This window comes from Xiphophorus maculatus, chromosome 4 (assembly GCF_002775205.1).
Source record: "Xiphophorus maculatus strain JP 163 A chromosome 4, X_maculatus-5.0-male, whole genome shotgun sequence".
Lineage (NCBI taxonomy): Eukaryota > Metazoa > Chordata > Actinopteri > Cyprinodontiformes > Poeciliidae > Xiphophorus > Xiphophorus maculatus.
The window spans coordinates 20,439,371-20,463,829 of NC_036446.1; the positions used below are offsets into that span (position 1 = coordinate 20,439,371).

The 24,459-nt window shown below is 40.5% G+C and overlaps 1 protein-coding gene across 2 annotated transcripts in view; it reads right to left on the reverse strand.

Moving 5' to 3' along the window:
- Positions 1-827: 827 nt before the first annotated feature.
- ankrd11 (ankyrin repeat domain 11) overlaps positions 828-24,459 on the reverse strand; it is a 113,315-nt gene continuing 89,683 nt past the window's right edge. Inside the window, exons 5-14 of one of the 2 annotated variants that reach the window (XM_023332221.1) lie at positions 17,223-17,393; positions 15,962-16,162; positions 15,720-15,862; positions 14,876-15,023; positions 10,350-14,769; positions 7,609-10,261; positions 6,504-6,602; positions 5,981-6,124; positions 5,789-5,881; positions 828-5,123 (exon numbers count right to left, since the gene is read on the reverse strand). In XM_023332221.1, coding sequence (XP_023187989.1) covers positions 4,938-5,123; positions 5,789-5,881; positions 5,981-6,124; positions 6,504-6,602; positions 7,609-10,261; positions 10,350-14,769; positions 14,876-15,023; positions 15,720-15,862; positions 15,962-16,162; positions 17,223-17,393 — 8,258 coding nt within the window. In that variant the 3' untranslated portion in view covers positions 828-4,937. Of the gene's footprint in view, positions 5,124-5,788; positions 5,882-5,980; positions 6,125-6,503; positions 6,603-7,608; positions 10,265-10,349; positions 14,770-14,875; positions 15,024-15,719; positions 15,863-15,961; positions 16,163-17,222; positions 17,394-24,459 lie in introns of both variants that reach the window. The other variant, XM_023332220.1, reaches the window with a different exon arrangement.

Sequence of the window (24,459 nt, forward strand, 5' to 3'; positions counted from 1 at the left end):
TTTGAAACCAAAATCTTTGAGACTGGCAGAAATGTTTTTTTCAGTAATTTTAATTGTGGTTGGATTTCATTTTCTTGCCAGATAGTTCTATTGTTTACTGTAATTAAGTACTAAACGTCTCAGAATATATTTACTGAGAAACATTATGTAAATTACGCATGGATATTTACATGGTGGCCTTTCTCTTTCATGACTGCAAGTTTCCCTGGCATGAGGAGTATCTTCTGGAGTAATTTTTAGAGATGGAGACATTAATCTAGATAGTTGGTTGCTTTCTGAAACTCTTTTTTATGCACAATTGTAACTGTTGCTAATGTTTTCACTGCTTGTTTGCTGACCTCAGTCTAGAGACTCACCTCTGCCTGCTGCCAATTCTCTGCTCTGCCTGTTACCAGATTTCCATTTAGAAGATGTTGTTGGCACTTCAAGTACTTTCCAGGGCACCCTGAAACTCACTGGATGATTCAGTAAATAGTTTGGGCAAACTAGAAGCAAAAACCTTGGCTGTGAAGCGCTGATAGCAGAGGTAACCATTGTTGAGAAATAATCACAAGTACTTTTTAATTTAATAGAAACCATTATAATCTTCTAATTCAGCTGAGCTAGCCTCAATAATCTCAGGTGGTAATTTTAGGGAACAACAGAAACGGTGCATACGAGGTTCAGTAACTTTGCATTTTATCTTACAAGGACTTTTTGTAAAGGTATGTAGGAAGAAAAGGTTTAGTTATTCTCAAAACTGTTGGCCACTCCTATTACTGTTGGTAATTTATCATGAGAGTGGATAAGAAAGGCAGAAGTAGCAAACACAGAAGAACCAGCGAACATCTGGTAATATTTCAAAATTTTATTAACGAACATAATCTCTGAGGAACAACAGCAGTTCTCGCGCTCTCTGTACATGCAACGGTAGAAAATAACAATTTAGAATTTTTGCCTTTCAGTTTTAACCCCAACCCCCCCCATCCTACACTCATGTTCATTTTCTCTCATTTAAAATGTTTTTTTTTTTGCCTTTTTTCTTCGCTTTGTTTTTTTTTGCAGGAAATCAACAACAGCTGGAGGTGAAAGTACTGAAAGTTCTGTTACAGCACTGATGATAGCATCAACAACCCTCTCGTAGACCACCCTCAAAAACCCCTTTAGCTGCTCCAACAATATGTACACAAATAAACTACATTGTACAAATAAAAAAAAGAAAATAGTTACATTGTTACATCATAATCACCTGCAGCGAGCGCACACAGCTCGTTGCTGTTAGAACCCCACATTCTACGCAATTTTTTCAGACTAGTACAAAGAGGAGGGTGCAAAACGTCCTGGGAGGTTTTATTTACAGAGCTATGTACAGTATGTCTCTTTCACGCATTACAAGGAGGAAAATTTACACAGCGGAGACCAACTTAAAAAAAAATACCACAGGTGTCAGAAAAAAAAAAACACAAAAAGAAAACAATAAATAGTTTAATTCTCACCATTTTAAGAGTAGTTCTCCATGCTTTTTATTAGTCATTTTCCATTCTAAAAATAAAGGAACAAACGGCTACAGTCTGGGTTTTAATTAATAATAATAATAATAATAATAAAAAAACAAAACAACCAAAAAAGGCTTGAAATTGTGATTTTATACAATGAAAAAAATAGCCTTTATGTCTACGTATGTCCAGTAAGAAATAATCAAACCTAGAATAAACATTATGAGTGAATGTGAGGAGAGTAGAGGTAATATGTTGCTGACTGAGGCTAGCATCTGTTATCACCATGGCCAAGTGCTCTACTGTGCATCTGAGGACTGAGTCTCGAATTGTTTAATGTTCACACCGGAGAATCAACATGTGCGGACGCGTCAAGTCTATTGCTATGTGCGGCGGCGGCGGGGGCAGGGTTCGCCTGTCTGACGTGTCAGCGATCACCATTTCAAGCCTTTGTGATTCTAAGAAATGACTGATCACACAAGCACAGCGAAAGGCGGGGCTCAAACCGTTTTAGAACAAACTGGGGTTAAACGGAAACGCTCTCTGATGTCTTGTAAACAATAGTGAGATTTTGGGGGTGGGCTCGATTGGGGGTGTCGTTTTTGGGAGGGGTTTACATTCTGCTCAATAAGCAATGTGATTGACATGCTGGGAACTAGAAAAAAAAAAAGAAAAGAGAAAACAAACGAACCAAAAAAAGCACAAGATAAACAACATTCAAAACACACAAACAATTTTCTAAAAATAAAGAAAAACCACACATACACAAAGACTGTGAACAAACACACCTTCATCCCCAAAGCTGAAGAACCCGGACGATAAAATAAAACAAGACAAAAAACAAGCAACTGGCTATTTGTCTGCAAACATGTTTGTTTTACCAACCAGGGTGAGTCTGAGCCATACATGTAAGCCATCTTGTCTGCACAGTGTAATAGCAACAACCATTGCACTTGACTAGACATACCATACACAGCTGTGTTCAATGCGACAGTGTGGGAAAATATTAGTTTCGGATAATATTGCCATCAGGATACAGAAGCAGCTCTCACACACAGATAAGCAGGCAGCCTATGTGTTGGGTCAGGAAAGCTTTTCAAAACCACTAAAAGTAGGGATCAATACAAACTAACATTTTATGGGAGTTTTATTATTTAAAAAAAAAACAAAAAACTGTCTGATTTGCTTGATGCTCTTTCTTCCCCCCACCACAGTGCCTGTTAATATCTGACTTTTTTTTTTTTTTTTGGTTTATTCTAAGGTTTAAGTCTCATAGCTGTCATAGCTTGGGCCCGACAGGAAACGGCAAAACGCCTCCACACACATGAACAATACGAGGAAGTAAGCTAACAATTAAAATCCCTGACAATCCCCATGTTGATTCCACGCTGGAAAAACACAATAACTGTGACATTAATGGTGCTAAATGTCTAATTAACCCCTTATCGTTTCATAAACTCACAAACTGTCACACTGAAATCCTATGTGGGAAATTTATCTTCCTATGGGTTGTAATAAAATTCAAATCTATTTAAAAACACCACCTTAAATGAACAGTGACAGGGCTCGTGCGAAACCAAATAAGGTTAGATATTTTGGCGCCACCTGGTGAGTACAGCTGGCAGAGCACCAATATGGGAGGAAAAGGGCAGATGGGCTTGACGGATATGCTTGGAGTCCTTTCAGTGGCTTAGACAACTCTACAGGGTGTGAAGATCAGATGAGAAGCAAAGAGCTGAAAGACCCGTGTTCTTATGCTTTGTGATGGTTAGAAAAAACAGATTCCCAAATCTAGAAGTTAAAAACAACCCAGCAAAAGAAAAAATGACGACACATAATTGTCTTACTTGTGAATGACATCTCTCTTTCAACCATATATAACTATGTGGCTTTGCCCAACGAGTTTTTTTTTTCCACTGAAAAAAGGCATTTTCTTGGTTAAAAAATTTTCTGATATAATTGTGTAGTAAAGCAATGAATAATAATCCTCTGTTTAATCTTTAAATAAATCCTTAATATCTATTCTGCTACATCTGAGGGGCTGTATGGTGGTGGGCCTGCGGCAGGCCCGAATAATCCAGAATTGGTATCAGCCAGCCTGTTGCGCTGAGGTGACTCTCATCCAGGCGAGCTGACAGATGAGTCTTTCAAATACTGACAGAACTGTGTACACAATTTGGCCCATTGGATATGAGAGGGGAAAAGTGCTGCCCATAAGTGAACTGTACATAAAAAGATAATTTTTTATTTCTTTTCTTTTTTTTCTCTCTTTACATGTAACTGAGTGATATTACAGTACATAGGTTATTTACAACTGTGCAGTAATGTGTGGCAAAATAAATTATCTAGAAGGCAGCAAGAATACATTGGTTAACGAATATAAAAACTGTACATAATTTACGGAATACAACTTTTTTTCTGTTTTATTTTGTTGTTTTTTTTCCATTAAACTAATATTGGCTCTGTAGTGTTTCAAGTCACTTCCTCAGAAACAATGAAATGCCCAAGTAAAGAAATAGACAAAAACAAACAATATTTCTCTTCTCCTGCCAAACCACAATATCTCAATAGTCTCTTTGAGAATCAACATTCGTTAGGTTTGTTTGTTCTGGTTGTCCTGTGGTGTTTTTGCAGTCCATGGCGGTCTGGTGTGTTCGTGTCGGAGCAAGCGGACCCTCTGAGAGACACTGTCCTCAGGGATCTGCGCTCTGCTGTTCGGTTTAGCCAGGCTAAGAGGCTGCAAGGTCAGTCTTCCTCTCAGACTCTGGGTACTGGCATGCTCACACATCGTTACGCTGCTTCAGCTTTCTTACTCTATCGCTTAGCTGTTCTGCAGAGTGGGGAAAAACCACCAGTAGCTGGCTGTAGCTTCCTGGAGCTATTGAAGATCAATGTGAAGTGCTGGGGCTCCTTTTCCTCCATCTGGGTCGGCGCTGACCTCAGTCTGGATCTCCAGCCCACCGGGAGCACTGCGTCAACAGAGGAGGGTTCTCCACGGGTCTCCCTCTGGATGGGGCTCCAGGCTGCTGGGAGAGCTCCTCTCTGATACATTCTCCCAGTGGTGATGGGTATTGAATCAGGGGGCAAAAACAAAACAGAAAATAAATCTCTGTCCCCCCCATCTCACCATAACTGAGCACTAAGGAGATGTGTCCCGGTGTCAGAGCCTCAAAGCAAAAACTGTTTCTGCTTCTCACACTCTGATCAAACTAAAACGTAAAAACTTAGAGGATGAAAGTGCAAGTTGTGTATTTTTCTTTTCCTCCAGTAAAAAGTTTCCGTCTTCATGGAAGGGAATCAGAAGCAAGTTTCTCAACTTTACCCCTTTTCTAAAGAATATAGTTTTTCCTGTAGAAACTCCTCTTTCTAACTTGATAGCCCTTTCCATTTGTTCGCTTCGACGAAGTCTCTTAAAGAAGTGACTTGGATGGAATCGTGTCTCGATCTCAGCGCACTGGTGTGTCACACAGGCAGGAGGACGAAGTCGTCGTTGACGTCCACCATCGGTACGTAGAAGGACGGCACTTCGTTGACGCAGAGGGATTTGTGCCCGGCAGGATCCAGCTCCTGAACCTTTAACTGCCACTCCATCCTCTGCACCGCATTGAGGGCTGCCGCCTCGTGCTGCTGGCGCATCAACAGACATGTCTGAAGAGGGAAAGCAGAGCAGAAACCTTATTAGGTTTGCATATAAAGAAAGCAGTGCCTTTGCATACAAATTAGAGTATCAAAGTAAATTTATTGCAGTAGTTTCGCTCAAAAAGTGAAATTCATTTATTCTATACAATCACTATGTAGAGTAGAGTGATATAGTTCAAGTGTTTAAGTAATAAAAAAAAAAAGGTTTACATTGACACAACCCCAAAACTCAACTGTTCAGAAAAGGTCAATTTAACACAAAGATGATAATGTCCTTTTAATGCAGAAATGTCATGTACTATACAGTATATCCATGTTGCTGGTTAACCTATTTTCTAAATGTTTTCCCTCCACTAAACTTAATTTGCAAACTGTGTCAATAGCAGTGTGATGGACAACTGTTAAAGTGAGCATTGTTCTTCATGATTGTGTAGGTCAAAACCTGTAACATTTCTGTATGAAATATGTATGTATTATTGAACACTTTTATTTTCTGGGAAACTGAGCTTTGGCTTTCATTAGATCCAAGTCAACAATTAAAACAAACAGAAACATATCACTGTATGCGTAAAAGAATATCTGAGTTTCACTTGTTGGAGTGCAATATGTATTAATGTCATTCTGATTTATTGAGAACCACCTGTATTCAATCACTATGGGATGTAAAAAGTTACCTTCATGCGGTCGTATTTATCGTCAACATCCTGGATCCAGGAAATAAACTGACGTGCATTGAAGCGATCTCTAACAGATTTGTTTTCATCACCCTAAAAAATGACGACATGTTAGAGATTGAACTCAGCATTGGGTTAGGTAGTAGGTGACTGCTGACCTCAGGCTAAAGTGTGCTGCTACAAATCACCTACCTGATTTTCAGATGGCATGTTGTACACTTCAGAGTCCAACAGCATAGTACAGGCACTGAATGGCACAGCCTGATTGGCTATTGTCCTTGCTGCTCTGCAGTGGACCCTTAAAACCTCCTGTTCACATGAAACTATCAGTTTCTCCTGCAAACAGAAAACACAACAGAGAGAAAAAGAAATTCAGCAACCAAGTAGAACGCCGGGATGACAGTGTGTTCTTCAGATTGGTAGATAACAGTCTTGATCTACAAAGCATATTTCACATAAATGGCTGCGACTTAATTAGAGACAGAGATGAAAAAGATTCAGACCTACAATTCACTCTGGCTCAACCTAAGAGCAGGGACTATGCAGATTTCGCATACATTCTGATAAAAAAGGGGCTTTGATCTTTCAAAAGAGTGCTAATGGCATTCACTCAATAAGTGTGAGGCTGAACGTGTGAGAAAAGGCTGAATTTAGGAGAAAAGATATTTCAGGAGAACAGACGAGGCTTGTAATGTCCAGATGATGTATTTCTTACCCGCTCTATGCTGTGCTGCAACCTGAGCTTTCCTCTTACTGCCTCCTGTTGCCTGAAGAGCTCCCTCAATGGTTCTGACAGTGATGGGGGTGGGGCAATCTGATGAGCAAAACAGAACAAACTTTAACTACCTTTGTACAACTTTTCGTTGTGAAACACCACATTTTCATCCTCAAACACCTTCAATAGACAAGCATGCAAAAGACACTGATCCATGAGTCATGTATTTGCTGTGGGTCTTTCAAAAATTAAGGATGGAGCTACAGAGATATATGCGATAGGACAATCGTGCTTAAATAGATGCCTATTGGATTTCTTTAATTTTTCTTATTTTTTAAGAGCCATTTTATTTCTTGTCTAAAAATCTACTGAGTTTTTCAAATACACCCTGAAACAACTTCTTCTATACAAGAAGTTTATCTTAGAGAAGCAGGAAAATGTCTCAAAGTTATATTTTTAACTCTTCAGACTTTGACAATGTTATGAAGCTGTAAAAAGAAGGATTTTTCTCTAGCTCAACATATACCTGGTATCCAATTGTACACCTGCACAAACTACAGATTTCTGGGAATATCACTGCAAAAACACAATCTTACATTCTGTTTGGTCTAGTTCCTGGTGAAAATATCATGAAGACACACATGAAGACAAAATTAACTTTCAAGTAACTTTTGAGCAAGATATAGGAGCTTGTTTTAAGTCAACAAATCCTTAATATGAATAAAAAAGTCTTAGTTCCACTAGGAGATTTTATTACTTATAACAAGGATCCCCCAGTTCCAGTTGATATTGTCTGGCAGGGACAAAACATCAACAAAAAGTACTTTTGATGTCAATTATTTGTAACTTGTATCTTGATATAAGTTTAAAAAAAATCTGCCAGTTGAACGAGTACATAGCGATATGTAGAACTTTAAGCTCCTATATCTTGCTGAAAAATTACATGCAAGTTAATTATGTCTTATTTCAAGTGTACAAAGATATTTGCACTATTAACTAGATAAATATATTGCATGATTGCAGTGTATTTCCAGCAGCTGGTCCCAGATTAAATCTATTTTTGGATGCTCAACATGCTATCCCTGCTGTAGGCAGCATTACTTACCACAGGGATGTGAAGCTTGCTGAGGGGTTTCCCGTCCAGCAGGTAGGAGCCGGTGTAGGTCACATACTCAGCGTAACATTGTGGGGCCTGAGGGGTGATGTAGCACAGAATCTTCCTCTTCTCTTCAATCTTCTTCCTTATCTGCAGGTATTCAAAGTAAGGGTTGGACCGGTCACTATGGTAGGGCTCGATCTCATCTAGTTTGATGGCATTGACGACGACGGCTAAGGTCTGCTGGATCATCTCTCTTGTCTGCTGCATTGCCGTGTTCACGAGCTGAACCTGGACTTGCTGCCCGGAAGAACGAGGGAATTTTCTTTTCCGTGGATGCTGGGTCTGGGAGTCCTCTTCATCCATGGCAACCGGACGACCTTTTGTGGTTTTAGTGGAAACCACTATTGTAGAAGTTGGGACAGACACTGTAGTGGTTGAATGAGAGGCATCAGTAGAAGCACTGACCCCAGAGTCTTTTTCTTTCTTCTGAGCAGGTGAGGAAGACACAGAGTTGGGTGTTGGCGTTCTTGTTGGGATTGGGTTGCTGCTTACCACTAAACTGGTGTTCGCAGCGGTGGCAGCAGCTGAGGAGTTAGTTACGGTGGACGCAGCAGGGGCAGTAGTGGCATTGTTCTTGGCGCGATATCGGGTAACTCTTTGAGGGATTTCCTCCATCTTCTTGGTGGTATCTACAGGGATGGGTACAGGTGTGGGGGGGACTGGCGATAGCTTAGATAGGGGTTCCTGAGTGTCTGAAGGCTCCACTGTGCTGGGGAGAGTTACTGCCACTGAGAGGTGAGGACTGCACAACACAGAGTCTGCTACAGTATCACACACGTCCCTATTCCTCTCCTCTGGCTTTGCAGAAGACTCCGACTCCAGCGGTAATTGCAGTGATTCTGGGAGGGAGTGGATTTGTACATGATGGTGCTGACTGGCATTTGAATCTGCAGGTGAATACAACATAACGGAATCGGACTCCTCATGAATGCCATATGGAATCTGTCTTTCTAAAACCCCAGCATGTGGCTGGTTAAGAGACAGCATGCCATTGGTAGGCACACTTTGAGGCTCTGGATCCATCTCATGCTGGAAGTTGGTGGGTGGAGACGGCACCACAAAGTCTTGTTGAGCAGATTCCTCTAAAACAAGGTCTCCAGAGGGGCACGGGGTCTTTGACAGAGATGGTAGGCCTACCTCCATTATGTCTGGATCATCTCTGTCTGGGATATTGTGTCTGATGTGAGCCGACACTGTCTTGTTGTGGTCAGTCAGTTCATGATCTCGTGCCTCGGCTTCCTCTGACTTGTCTGGTAGTGGCAGGACGGGTAAAGAAAACGGACCTAGATCATCCAACTCATCTGGATCAGGTGTGAATGAATCGGCCCATCGCACCACCGGTTCTGGGACCACTGGTGGAGGGATGTGATCTTCAGGGGTAGCACTGAAGCTGTGTGTGCTTTGTCTGCTGTCTGGGTCCACACATGTGGGCTCCGTAACTAACTGGTGCCCGTTTTCAATAATCGGCTTGTCCTGGAAGAAAGACTCCAGCCTGTTGGAGGACGGTAAGGTATTTAAATAGTTGGGTTCCTCATCCAGAACTGTGTCAGGCCTCTCTGGGGAGGGGATTTCAGCAACAGCATCCTTCTGCTCTTCCAAATCTTCTGTGTCCTCTGTATCCCACCTATTCCAAGTCTCATAGCTGACCGAGGTGTGTCCAGACAAGGGGGGAAGATCATTCTCAGAGTGGGAGTAAGGGCTAGTTATTTTCGAGACGGCAGCTTCAATCTCCCCATGATTAGATTTGAGGTCCATGTCGGCATTCCAACCCATACTGTGATCAAAGCAGCTTTCTCCATCGTTCAGCGCAGATTGCACTGGGGACAACTGTTGGATGTCAGCTTCTTGTCGGTCCGGAGACTCTGCAGGCCAGCTCTTCCTCAGATGGTCCTCAACTTGAGGGGAGAAACTACATGGATCTCTTGTTGGTTCTTGCTCTTCCATCACAGAGTGGACTCCATCATGCCTGTTAATCATATCAGTTTCTTCCTCTTCTTCTTCGTCATCTTCTTCTTCATCTTCCACTTCCTGTGCCCGATGTTCTTCCATAATGCAGGGAAGATCTGAGTGAACCAGATTCGGTTCACTGTGGTGAGGTTCCGAGTTATCATCCATATCCAAAGAAGGTAAAGCAGCAGGAGCGGGCGTTGGTGGTGCAGCGATGTCAAAGCACGGCTCCTGGGGATCTGGTCGGTGGACAGGTGTGGACGGTTTGGGCAAGAAACTGTTGTAGACGCTCTCAGGAAGGTGTTCATGGCCCTCTGTGAGAGCAAGAGTTGCAGACACCCCATCTGATGTCAGATGTCCTGACTCCCGCCGAGGAGAGAGCATGCTCATTGGAGAGAAATAGGATGACGGCAAACATTCCAGTCTATTCACAGTTATTGGCTTGTCGTCAAGAGGTTGAGCAGAAGAGGTTTGATCGTATTCAGCTGCAGGATCGTTCTGCTGCCGGAGAAACTTGTCAGACTCGGATTTGAAGTCATTTTCCAGAGGTCTGCGGACATTAGACGACGCCGAGCGGCTGACAAGTGGTAGCTGGAGGTTCTTTGCCGGAGTAGGACAAGTTCCCTCCTGGAAACTCTGGGAATTAGAGTACCTGCTGGGTAGACAACAGAAAGACAGAATTAGAAAATATTCCACACACAACCATAACCATAGTTTTATTGGGTGCTTTGATACTTTACCTTTCAAAAAATGTTGGAGAGCAGGCATTCATTGAATTTAACATGGCTGATGAATTCTGGCAGTCTAGTCCATCCAGCATGATGTCAGGGTAATCTTCTGGACTGCAAGACGGGGTGCGTGGAGTCTGCATCACTTCCTCAAAGCTGGGGCAGGAAATTACAGATGTTGGTGTGGGGACCCCGGTTGGCCTGGTTTGATCTGGTCTGGGGGAAGCAGGGAGGTTCTCCTTCATTTGGTGCCCAGTCATCCAGTCCTTTGAGCTCTGACTGTCGGTAGGCTGGAACTTCCTCCCCGGAGACATCATCTGAGCAGGGAGGCCCACATCCTTTAGCTTTTTCTCTTTCAGACCCGATTCCAGGCTGTTTGATTTCTTTGTAGATAGCTCATTGCGATTTTTCTTTACTTCCTCTGTGGACTTTGCTTTGTCTTTAAGTTTTGGGTCCCCTGTTTTGGGCCTCAACCTCTCCATCTGTTTCATTTTCTCCTTTTGCTTCTTGATGCAGGCTCTTACCTCCTGATCTCTAAGACTCAGCATCTGACCAAAACTTGTCATTTGAAAATCATCATCCACCAACAGCTTTTCACGTGGACGAATGTCTTTACGCACTGGCTCTTTGGACTGTGGGAGTTTTTCATTTTCATCCTTAGCTTTAGATTTACTGTGGTCCATTCTGTTGTCCTTCTCCAATATGTCCCGATTTCTGTCCTTTTTGAGATCAAATTTGGGACTTTGCTCCTTTGATCTTTCTTTCAGAACCGTGACCTGAGGGCTATCTTTCAAACCAGACTTCACATCCTCTCTGGAGTGCTTAAATGAGCCAAAGCCATCCATATACTTATTCTTTTCCTCCTTTACTTTATCTTTATGTTTCTCTTTTTTCTTTTTGTCCTTCATTCTGTCACCAATCATACCAGTTGATTTCTCTTTGTCCTTTTTAGACATCTCTTTTTCGAATTCCAAAGTTTTATCAAAGTCGTCATCACCATCTCCCTTGCCTCCGAACGGGAATGTGTAAGGGTCAGCCTCCAGAGGCATGGGCTCCTTCTCAAAGGGTAGACTCTCTCTGCGGCTATAGGACTCTCGGTTCTCCCCAGTTTTGTCACGTTTATCTCCTTTGTCTTTCTTGACCTTTTCTTTCTCCTTGTCATGGCTCTTCTTTGACGAGGAAGATGAGGAATGCCGGAGTCTCTCTTTGTCTCTGAACCGATCCTGTGGTGTGGTTATGGACAGAGAATCTCTCCTGTCCTCAGAGATATCAGTCAGGTTCAGCGAGTCGTAGTAACTGGTGAGCACTGGCTCATGGCCTCGATCAGTAAAACTATCTGAGGAGATGTCGCTGTTCTTGTCGTTGGAGTCATCTTTGTAGTCATTCATAGCCTCCTCCTCTAGTTTTTCCAACATGGACTTTTCACTCTCACCACTGCCCTTAGAGGGTTTTCTCTCCTTTGAATGGTCTTGCTTATCTTTATATTTGCTCTTTGTCTTTTCCTCACTTGTGTCCCTTTTGTCCATCAGCTTTTGCTTGTTTTTCTTTTCCTGGTTAGAGTCCATTGACATTCTATCTTTCCTTTCCTTATATTTTCCATCGACTGAATCTTTTTTGTCTTTGTTGTGTTTTTCCAGGGAGCCTTTCCTCTCTTTCCCCGTGTCAAATGAAGCCTTGTCTTTTTTCTTCTCTTTATGGTCTTTGTCTTTTGCCTTTTCTGTGTTGTGTTTGGTGTCCGCAGAAGATTTTCTCAGCTTTTCAGAGTGGAAGTGATCCATCTCATCCTGATCGGGTGTCAAGTCTTTTCTGATGGAACCCGACCCAACAATGACCGTGCTGCTGTAGCTATCCTCGTCGTCGTCACTTTCATCTGTAAAAATGTCAGCAATCTTGTACCATGATCTTTCTCTGATCTTCTCAGGTTTTCTCTCTTCTTTCTTGACTTCTGAAAAATCCTTCTCCCTGTCAGTATGTTTATCTTGAGAGGACTTCTCTTTCTTGTCCTTGGTCTGTTCTGAGGACAACTTTCGATCTTTCTCTTTGACATGAGAGTCTTTGTGTTTGTCTTTGGATCCCTCCTTTTTGTCTTTGGTGCCCCGGTCTTCGTCTTTTTCCTTGACAGTTTTCTCAGTGGAGCTTCGCTCACTCTTCTCCTTCTCGTGGTCAGCTCCTTTGTCTTTCGTTTTGTCTTTGTGCTTGTCGGTTTTTGTCTTTTCCCGTTTCTCTGTTGCTTCTCCTTTCTTTTCTTTCTCCTTTCCAGAATGGTTTCTGTCTCTGACAGTATCCATGTCTTTAAAGAAGGCGTCATTGCCGTATTCATCTCCTATAGATTCCTGCTTAATTTTCTGGTCTTTTCTTTCTTTTACACTATCATACGAGTCTTTACGATCACGACTGCTCTCCAGTGAGTCCTTGTCTTTTTTGTCTTTCACTGTGTCTGTGGACTCCTTCCTCTTCTTGTCTTTTTCGAGCGAGTGGCTGGAGTTCAGTTTTTGCTTTTCTAGCCAGTCTTTTTTCTTCTCATTTGTCTTTTCTGATGAGTCTTTTTCTTTTTTCTTTGATGTTACTTCTTTCTCTGATCTTTTGTCATTGTGCTCTGACTTCTTGTCCTTTACTTTGTTTTCTTTTCTCCTTGTTTCTTCTTTAACAGTCTCCACAATTAGCTTAACTGTATTATTGGATTTATATTCCTTGACTTCTTTAATGGGTACATCCCAGCTGTCATCTCCATATAGGGAGGAACCAGAAGACATCTCAGAGCCCCACCTATCATGATGATCATCTGATGCACTGAGCTTTGTGTCCTCTAGGTTGAGAAAACGGTTATTAATGTCATAGCCTTCATGATCAGACTCTTCTTTCAGTGTTTTATCTTTTTTACATTTTTCCCTCTCTTCTTTGGTGTTTTTCTCTTTTTCCGCCTTGAGATGCTTCTCTTCTTTCTGTTCACTCTTTCTGTCTGTCTTTGAGGAGGATTTTTCCTTGGACTTTTTCTTTTTCTCCTCTTTGTGGGGCTTCTGTTTATCCTCCTTAGGTTTCTCCTTTTCTTTGAAATTTCTTTCCTTGTCGGATTTTGCAGGCTTCTCCCTTTCCTCTTTGTTTGCCTTATCCTTTGAAATATCTTTTGCCTTTTTGCTTTTCTCCTCCTTTGCTGTTCTGTGAAGATCTTTTCCAGATGACCAATCTTTATCTTCAGACTTTGCTTTCGAAAACCTGTCGTCCTTTTTCGAATGGTCTTTGTCGTGTTTAGATAGTTTGATCTTGCCCTCAGTGGTTGATTCGGACTCAACAATTAGAGATTTCTGTCTTGAATCATCAAAGTCAAAAGAGTAGCTCTTGACGAATTTCTCATTCATGTCCTGATTGAGCACAACACTCGGAGCATTGTCTTTTTCCTTGTTTTTATGTTTGTGCTTCACTTTATGTTTCTTAATCACTTTTCCATCCATATCAGTTTTGGAGGCAGCACTGTCTGCAGTAGAGTTTTTATAGAGATCAGAGTTTTTCTTGTCAACAATGTTACTGTGCACAATGTTGTTCTTTTTCTTGTTCTCCTGTGCTTTCCTCTTGACCTGCTTTACCGACTCCACACTCGAATCAGAGTACTCAGACTCACTGACTGGATCTGAAAGAGAACTGACGTCCGACCACGTAGGCGACGACACTGTCTTCCAGCCATCTGTCCTCCACTGCTTTGGATGCTGCTCCGCTAACGAGGGTGCCTGTTTCTGAGAGTTTAAGTTTCCATGTGAGGAAGACGAGGCATTAAAGGAAGGAGATTCTTTAACGTTCATTGAAGATGAGTCCTTGATGCTGTTTGAGCCCTTGTCATCCTCGCTTTCCAAATCTCCACAATCAGAGTCAGACGTGCAGAATTTGTCATTAACTTTTCCAAATCTGACTTCTTTACTGACATTATTTTTGCTCTCCTTCTTTCGCTTCTTTTTGACTTTGCTTTTGTCTTTTTGTTGTTTAGAGCTCATGCTGCCAGAGTCTCTTGTCTTGGTGTTTGTTTGCTGGACTTGTTGCCGCGGCATGGGCGCTGGTGTGAAACACAACGTCCTGTCATCCTCGTCCGAACTGTTACTGTCAGAGATGATCCGCCTGACAGTTTTCTTTGGTGTGAGTGTGTTGCTTTTGGAATAGGTTTTAACCTCCATCTTGGGTATAGAGATGAAGCTATTGGTCTTGCTAACAGAGTCTTTTCGGAAGTCTTTTTTCAAGAGGTGTTTATCGTCTACAGGAGGGACGCGCTCCTCCTCATCATCCTCGTCGAATTCGTATTCATCTTTGACAGGCGTGACAGCAGATTTAGGTGGATCTGCAGCTTTCCCTTTTAGCTTCAGGCCCTTCTCAAACTCTGAGTCTGTGTTATTGCCATCTACAGAGCTCGAAGGGGCAAACGAGGGCGCGTCTTCCTCCTCTGAAGATTCTGTCAGACAAAACAACCAGAATCAGTACACAGCCGTCAAATATAGTGACATCTAATATAATTGAAAAATAATTAGGATGTTTAAAAGATAAAAAAATACACCAACCTGATGAACTCTCTTCACTTGAGGTGTAAGTACCTTTCCCTAGTAACAGATTCAGCATAGTTGGAGAGCTGGCAACCTTCAGTGGTGTTTCACCTCTCCTGTTGCTTTGACGTGGATCTGCTCCGTAGCGTAAAAGTAGTTTCACAACCTGAAAGAAAATAAAACTTTTAACTAAAGATTTCTGAAAAAGTGAAGTCTGTTTCCGCTGTTTTCAGATTTCTGGACTGAGGTCCTCGATTCAAATAAAAGTCCACAACAGAAAAAGAAGGAAAATTCAAGTAAATTGTTTACGCTTTTATTCACTATTAAATACAAATAATGTTGATAATTGCAAAGCATGGACTTTTTGGTGAAAATTTAATTCCCAACCACCAAAAGGAATAACGTCAATCTGGTTTAAAATCTCCATCTTCAATCTCAGTTTCCTTATTTTAGCTATGCAGATGTTCTTCTCCCTCTAATAATATTAGACTCTCATGTTGCCGTGTCTCTTCCTCCATGTCTTTAGAGTTTCCATCAACTGGAGTGGCTAGTCACTAGTATTCCAAAGCCTTAATCACCTGTAAAATGTGATTATCATGTAATGTAAACCGATTGGAGTTAAAGTAGAATTTTCACACTAACCCTAATGTCACTGCCTGAAGACTTTATGTTATCTCTGGCTTCAGTCAATATGTGGATCATATCTGTTGCAACTGGATTTCTATTTGCCACAACTATTTTCATATTGCAACTATAAAGGTCTTACTGCTTTGAATTTGTCATGACATTTTTCTCTTCACTGCTTTTCTAACAATTATGACTGAATCCAAAAAACTGACTGTGTTTGTCATCTTCCCTTTACCTTGAAATGTCCATTGTTGGATGCATCATGCAGAGGAGTGTCATCATCCAGACCCTTTGTGTTGACTTCAGCTCCGGCTGCCAGCAGCTGTTTGGCCACATCATAATATCCCCTGTTGCATGCTTCATGCAATGCTGTCCAGCCTAAAGATATATACAATCACTGTGTCAAAAGTCTAACTGTATACAAGAGAAAAGATGCAGTTGTAAGGTGCATGGCAGTAAAAAGGATAAACCTCTCACCTGCAAAGTCTTTTACATTCACATCAGCTCCTTCACTGATGAGTTCCTTGATGCGGCGCACCTCTCCACGGATAGCTGCTCGGTGCAGTCGAGTCTCTCCACGCTCATTTCTTTTATTTACTTTGTCTTTGGTTTTAGATGCAGAGTTTGGCGTTCCCTTCTGGCCCAGACAGGACTGTGACTGATGCTTTGGTGTTGTGTCTGCCCACAGAAGACAAATGACTCAGTATAATCCAAGAATAGTCTCCTAATTCTTTTAACAATTTATAAAAATGTGCGGGGACCATTTATGTTGTTTTCTGCAAATGCTGTCAAGTAATAGGCGTTTGAAAAGCTTACAGCCACAAGGGGGCAATCACACTCCATAAAATCACAGTGCATTAAATGAAACTACTTCACTTGAGACTTTTTCATTTGCAAGATTAAACTCAAGCCTATATTGCATTTACATTATTGACTTTGTACAGCTATTGTCCAAAATAACATTTGAAATACAATCACTTAATCTAAGTCAATGCCTCTGGGCACACAGGAAAGGAATTAACATATAAATAAAAGTGTCTTTGCACTGAACCTTGCTAATTTCATTCCATCTAAAATGTCAACAGCAGGAGAGAAAAACATAAGGTTGCAACAATGATCCAAATATGGGTACCTAATATATTTCCAGACAAATGAATCTGTCTACCAAAAACTGAGTAAACATAATTAATTTCAATGAATAATCTCAAAGCTCAAAGGACATTGATGAACAAGCACACACATTCTTCATGCTTTATACCATTTTTCCTGTCTGCCTCCATTTGGCTCAAATAATCAGATTGCATCATCAGTCCCAGAGTATTGCACGAGCTAAAGCTAGTCTTATTTTTTGTACAAACTGTATTTTGAAAACGACATGTTTGCTAATGCTACATGGTACTTCGCAAAATACCATCTATCACTGACAGCACGTGCTTAAATTGTTACTCCGTTTATATGTGTTGCTATTGTTGTTTACCCCTGGAATATCTAAAACTGGTTGAATACAGAGGCAGGCTAAAGAGGAGGCAAAAATCAATAGGCAAAATGCTTAAGATTTCCAAAATAAACAAAAACAAAAACCTGTGACTCATCCCCGATCTGGCTCACTTTAACCCCGCCTACGCATACTCCTCTCCCACATACACACACAGTGTCTACATATAAAGCTCCATCCAATCGTCGTTTTCTTTTCCGCCACCGGTCCACAGAAGACGTGGCCTAAATGATAAGCACGCACCTGGACTGTTGACGGTCTTCGCAGCTGTCATTTGCATGAGCAAGGCCACCTGCTGCCGCTCAGACACAGGGTACCCGGCCCGGATCCCAGGCATCCCCATTCCGAACGGCAAGCTCTTCCTGGTGTTAGTGGGCTCCTTTTTAATGCGCTTCCTCTCTGGACCTGGTTTCTCTGTGAAGTAAGCAAAAGGAGATAAGAAAATGAAGACATTTTATTGGCTGTGTTTATGTATGTGAAGACACATGTACAAGAGTTTATCAAAAATACATTTGCCATCAGTGAGAATTTATATTCTGAGAAAAAAAAACTACTAATAAAAGGCATATTTATAATTTACATATTTTTCTACAGTCTTTTTTTTTAACATAGGCAAAATGGGCAAAGAGAAAAATATTTTTAAATGTGACAATCCTGAACCACTTCAGGTGTTTTCAAGCAGCAGCACGTTTCCAACTGTGAATGACTGTTTTTTATTTGATGACTATGATCCAGGAGTTTTTTTCACGGAATGATTTCTTGGCCGGATCAACCAGCTTCAGTCAAACACTTTCAACATGGCACATATCTAAACTGCACAGATCTGCTGATCTAAAAATTATTTTGACTGCAATGCTAATAAATGAATATCACTTTCACATGCAACTCATTTTCTCCAACATGATTACGAGTGTAAGTATGCATCAAACTTTTCAGTGGAGTCCCTAACTATTTTGAAATTGTATGACTAACGTAAAATTTGTGACAGAGAAACTGCTGCAGCTCCCAGTCTGTCTCTGAGACGTGTCCTGTTCAGATTTCCGACACAGCCCCAGGAAAGCTGCCCAGAGCTCAGATGAAACACCACTCATTATATTTTACAACCTCTAAACAAAGCAAAGAGTTTGTGAAGAAAACCACTTCTTGCGGATTTTGTCAACACACGATTAAATGCAACCTTTAGTCATTCACGCTGATATTAACCCCTTAAATGTCAACCCAAAAACAATTGAATGTAAGTCAATGGCACAATGAGGTCATTTGAGGGGTTAAGTTAATGCTATGCTCCATATTATCAACAAGTCATATCCAAAAAAAGAAAATGTGATGATGTTAGCCAAGAAATACAGCACAGTACTGCAAGACAAAACACTGTCAGCAGGGGAGAAAATTGAATAATAAAGATGTGAGGAAACAATAGCTCATTTCTCAACCTACTTATCCGTATGTTAGAAGAGCATATTGAAGCTGCCTTGGAGAAACTCCAGCTGGGAAAATATTTCTGTTGTTACGAAACACAGAAGAGAATCTGCAGCATCTGCCTTGAGCTACACCATCACAATACTAATGTAGTGATAATAACTGTAGAGTGATATTTTAGTTACTTTCTCCTCATTGTTGGACATAAAAATCTGTTGGACAATACAATTATTTCTATTTGGCAAATGTAATGATGGAAGATTTTTTAAAAAAAAGTTTTACATGCAATCACATGAGATATAAACGGGTCTTTTTAAAACACTGCAGCATTAAAAACATTTCAGTTCTGCTATTTTAATCTAAATTTTCCAGGCTCTGATCTGACAACAAAACATAAAGTATAACAGTTTTATCTGAATTCAAGTTTCAATGAAACACAGTACAAAAATGTACTAGAAGAGAAAAATTAGCTAACAGATGGTAATGGCTTAGAGTGGCTTAGAATAGGCAACAGTATAGTAGCATGGTTTAGTGTTTCAAAAAAAGCACAATGTTTTCTCTTTTTCACTAGGATTTTCTTTGCAGATGAGTGAAAAGAACCCCACCAAACACCATAATTTTTCATTTTCTGCATGTGCAACTTACAGTGCAAGAGGTTTGTGGGTAGAAGTAAGTGACTGGTGTCATTAACCAGAAGCCCCTGTGGAAAGGAAGGGCCAACAGGCAGTGTTTTTGTCTGTCTGTCTCCAAGCCAATCAACCAGAATTGTGAAAAGAGGAAAAAGGGTGTGACTTGCCAAAACTGTAGTTATTATGAAATAACTGGTGTGCATTTCAACTCAACATGGCCTTGCCAAGGTCACCACTGCCTGCCAGGATTACAGGAGACACGGTGCTACTGGACAAAAGCAGCTGCTTCACAGAGACACACCCAGTAATTATTTTCAGTGGCAACATACCATCCGATGACCCACAGAGCGTACGGTTACGCATGAGTGTAGTACTTCATCACAGAGGGGCAAAAACTCCCTGTGCCAACAGGAAATTCTCTCAGCCATCAACACAAAGGCTGAAACTTAAACAGCATATCTGGATGTGTATGAACAGAGGCACAACAGCAATTGATACTTCATTTAGTCCAGGGCTGGATGCAAAGCTCGAGGCAACAAACACAAAAATACACACACCAAGAAGGAATGAAGCCCGTGCTTCCGGTGTCAAAAGGCCTTCCAGGAAGATATTTTTCCAGTCACATGTACAGAGGAGATAAACTTTCACTAACATCTGTGAACACTTACAGCTAATGTGTCCTCCAGCAGTCTTTGATACACTCTCACGTTCTCCAAAGCAGTCGCCATTTACAGGCATTCCTTCTGCAAAGACAGCGGGAACCACAGAAGCAGTCCAAACATGTTTTTCTTTTCCTGCAGCAGAGCAGTGAAACTGCTAGGCTAGTTTTTCCATGCTATGTTTACAAGATGGGGAAGCATGAAGGCAGTCTTACCTTAACGCACCCATAGAGAGCAACAATGCTGAACAATGTACAAGTCTAAGCCTATAGCTAGATAGAGAGGCCAACTCTAGTTTGTGGGTCAGAATGAACCATACATTGGTACTATTTATGTATGTATGTTAGAGGTAGAAAACACTTCATGATTTGGCTACAATGCAGGAGGCTGTAATGCAACTGTTCATCAATTATTAAACTGTTGAGGTAACATGCCCCACCTGCACACAAACAGTCCAACCATAAGTGTACAGCCAAATCCCCAGGGAAAAATTTTCATTAATAACTCAGGAAAAAAAAACATTAAAGGGGACTATCGGGAGATATTATGCAAAAGTGACTGAGCTTTATATCATGTTGTAATGTTATTCCCTCATCAAAAGCAGACTTGGAGTGTTGCTTTGATTCTTTCACGCATATTTAAGGAATCATGGAATCTCTGGGATGTCTAAACACTTGCTCATACAAAGCGCTACCTATTTACCCAAAGCTTGGCGTTAGTTCCCAGCTGAGTTTCCATGCCACAGAGCACCCTTTCCTCTCTGCTCCTCTAGACTAGCGGCAGCAGCAATTAGCAAACATCTGGTGGAACTGCATTTCTGATGAGCATAGAAACTACATGGTTCTTATGAACATTCTGAAGAACTGTTAGGAACTAAGCCGTTCCTAAGAATGCTCGTTAATGCCATCAATGGATGGCTTGGAAAAGCATTGTGTGATGACGTGCTAAAGGAGGAGTGTCAGAAAGGATAAGGGTTTTTTATAGAGACAGGGGCCAATTTCAAGGTGTTAGATATAGCAATGCTCAAAAGTCAAATTTTTTTTCAGTTATGTGTGATATATACAGCAAAGCATAGAATATAAATGATTCTCTATGGTGGAAAGTACTTCACAGTTAGAGTTGTCATGAGCCTTGTAATAAACATTAATTTCTCTGACTTTGTGGAGTTCTGACATGGCTATCTGGATGGTCTTCTTTACTGCAGGTAAGATCAGCTGTTGTGGCTCTGCCGCTGAGTGGAACTGTGTAAAATCGTTCCTCATGTTTGACATATTTTAACATATTTTAGATTACCAAGATAAAATGGTGTGACTGCAGGATGCAGTTGAATGTGACTTTAGGTGATCATTTGTGCTTTGTTCTATTTTAACCTTTGTCAAAATTGCCATGCCATACATCAACAGGAAGGTTATCAAGTCTTGGTGTTTGTTAATTGAGTCAGAATTGTCAAGATCTGCATAGATTTTATTTCCCACTCATAATGTGTGTATGGAACAATTGTTTGATGATCAATTCTTCTGATTAACTTAAATCAATAACACCACACTTGAATTTCGGCTGCAAAAATTTGTCTAAACACACACACACTGAATGCTTCAACTTCTTGTCTTTTCGTTTGATGTCTATTTAGGGGACAGTGCTTTAATGTGTCTCAGTAAAATGATATTCTTCAGCTTTAAGACAAGGGTGAAACCTTACTCTCTACCCTCCTTGAAACTTGACTAACAAGATAAAAGAAGAAAAGAATAGATTAGAAAAGAAAGTGAGCTAGGGGCTGCCAGTCCATAAAAAGACCGCCTACCTGAGCCAGAGGGAGAAAAACACATCAAACGTAAAGGCCACGTTTTAATAGAGGTAGGCTTTCAAATGGCAGGCAGATAATACTACAGTGTGAGGTAACGGCAAAAAAAAAAACACTTTCTGCTTCAGTAAGCTAGCAGATGCCACGACAAGACGAACCACTCTAACCAGCCAGACCAGGTATGTTCGACTGCAGTACGTTAAGAGTGAAACATTGTTTGGGGAGTTGTAAAGGTAGCACAAACAGGAAGTTAAGGGAGAACTAGCAGGATATAACAATGTGTTTATTCAATGCTCAGGACAGGGCAAGATAATCAAATGTCCGGTTTGAACACAGGAACATGCAATATGCTCAACAACTAATATGAACATATCAATCAGAACAAACCTGAGCAGCACACTTAGACTATTTTATGTGAAGCAATTTACATCTGTTCATTTGGGAGTCTGGAAAATAAGACAACCTCCCAGAGCTAAATGATCACAGCACGCTATCAATACTGCCATAAATTTAGGTAAACTGTTAATGATTTGTACCAAATCAAATTGGAAAGAAGCACAGGTCAAACCTTCCGAATGCAGGTTAGTTATAACATTATGACCACTAATGACAAAATGAAGAACACCACTCAAATTCGTAAGAGGTTCTGCTGGGAAGGTCTATGTTCTGGCATTCACAGGAATGTTACTTTTGATAACTACCTTGCTGTAGATACCTAAACAATTCTGTTTTCCAGTCTAACCCTTAAAATACATTAACATCACTTTATCCCTCCCCTAACAGGACAGCAGGGGGTCTGGCTAATTACAGCTTAAGAATGGCTTAAAGAAAACAACATGGCTGTTTTCAAACATGCACCAAAGTCTTGAAATGTTGCATCGTCGTGGTCTGTCAGCTGCATTTGCTGAAGGCTTCAACTAATTTTTATATAATCTAAAATAATTAATCATATCTTGGGAGAATAATAGTAAGATCATGTTTAGTGAATGAGGAAGAGTGTGTACGTTTTGCCTATAGTGGATAAGGTTCAATAATAACTATGATGAACTTCATATCAAGGAGAACAAGTGAAAGAAAAGCATATATTAATGCTAACGTGGTGAGATCTGTCCTCTCACTGTATTCTAAGGTTGCAGGTGACCCTAAATTGACCTTATAATGTTTACAGCTGTGATTCTTGTTCTTGTGTCGCTAATTTGACCCCTTGTGGACTGAGACTTCTGTTGGGATCAACCCAACAGACCAGTATTTTTACCATTGCTTCATAGTCCCCAACAAATTATGTAAGACAGCGTTTTTGCATGACATGCTTAATCTAGAAAGAAAGAAAAGTTGATTTACTTTCCACAGAAATTTGAAGAAAAATAACTTAATCTGACAACTTCAGAACACCAAAGATACAGCTTTTCACAATTTTCTGTTTAGTATACAAGTAAAAAAAATAGTGATGTAATAAAAATCTTATATCTATAAGATAACATTTATAACCCAAAAGAGGACGAGATGATGGAAGAATAATTAGCTGCTTCACTGGTTTTTTCGGGGCTTTCCTGATATGGAACCATTACTTTCATGTATAAACAGTTTTTTTTTTTTTTTTTATAAACCTTCATAGTTACCTCCCTCAATGTAGTCTGAACTCTGGTGCTGCTGTGCTTTAACAGGAAAGAAGAAGAGGAAACGAGATGATCTCAAGAGGGAGGAATTCTGCTGTTTAGCAATTCTCAGGACGTGGTCATGGATTGGTTAGAGATCCTAAACACTGATGAACGGCAATAAAAGCTCAGGGTTTGCTGACAACATCATGAATTTTTCAACCCATTTTCTCTCACATTTTTTTCCCCTCTCACTTCACTATTATCTTATACATTAAATTTGCACAAAAAAAAATCACATTTTGATTAGAAGTTGAAAGGACACCAATGCATATTAAAATATCAAAATTTCCCAATCTAAAACAAATAAATATAACAAACTTTTTAAAATCATGCAGCCTGATCCATTCTGAAAGCTTTTTATCTGGAGATGTGATTGGTGTGTTCATAAATATGCATTTTTGTTCACGTGGTAAGTAAAAATAAAAGTCAAAATCTATTCTTTGCTGCTCTGAAATCGCCTTTATATAGTTCAGAAGAAGCCAGTGGAAAGACGATGATTATATGCACACTTCTACTGCTGATTGGCAAAAATCAGCTTAAACTGGAAACACAAAAAGCAAAAACAAATTAAACCACAATAAAGAAGAAGTGTGAAATATGATAAGGAACAAAAGCAAAAGGCCAACATCATTGGTCAGACAACCACCGCACGATTCTCTGAGCCAGCTGAGCACAAATATCTGCTACATTTCAGTCGTCTTAGTGACTGGCTTCGGCTTTTGTTAAGCATCACAATTATCTCATACAAATTTTCCTTTTGTCTGCATTATTTGTAAAACAGTAAAATGCGGATGTCATTATGACTCTACGACAAAGTTGTTTCATTGCAAACAGGTAGATGTCATCCAGTGACAACTTTTTCATTACAACCTGGTTTAGATGGAACCACTGAAATATATTTTTTCTATAGTTGGATGGGGAACTCATTAACTGAAGTCTGTTTTTGCTATGCACCCTAAGCAGAAAGACCTCAACACTGTTTATTTATTGCAGCTCATATCATCATAGCTTTCACCAACATTATCACATATGCATGTTTTCCTAATATCGTCTTGCTCTACTCCATTGTCTACCTCTGGTAAAACACTAATCAGTTTCATGCAACTTCTAAGTCCTGAAGTTTCAACACGTGTTGCTTTTTAACTTCTGAATTGTGTCACATTCTCATTCTGTCCCTTAATGGAAATTTGTCATGTTGAAACTGAGAATGCAGTTGCATCTTCTACTAAAGAGTGAGATCATCATCAGTCAGGAAACCAAAATGTTCGGTTACTGTCGAATAGGTCCCTTAGAGATCACAGTTGTGTGATCAAC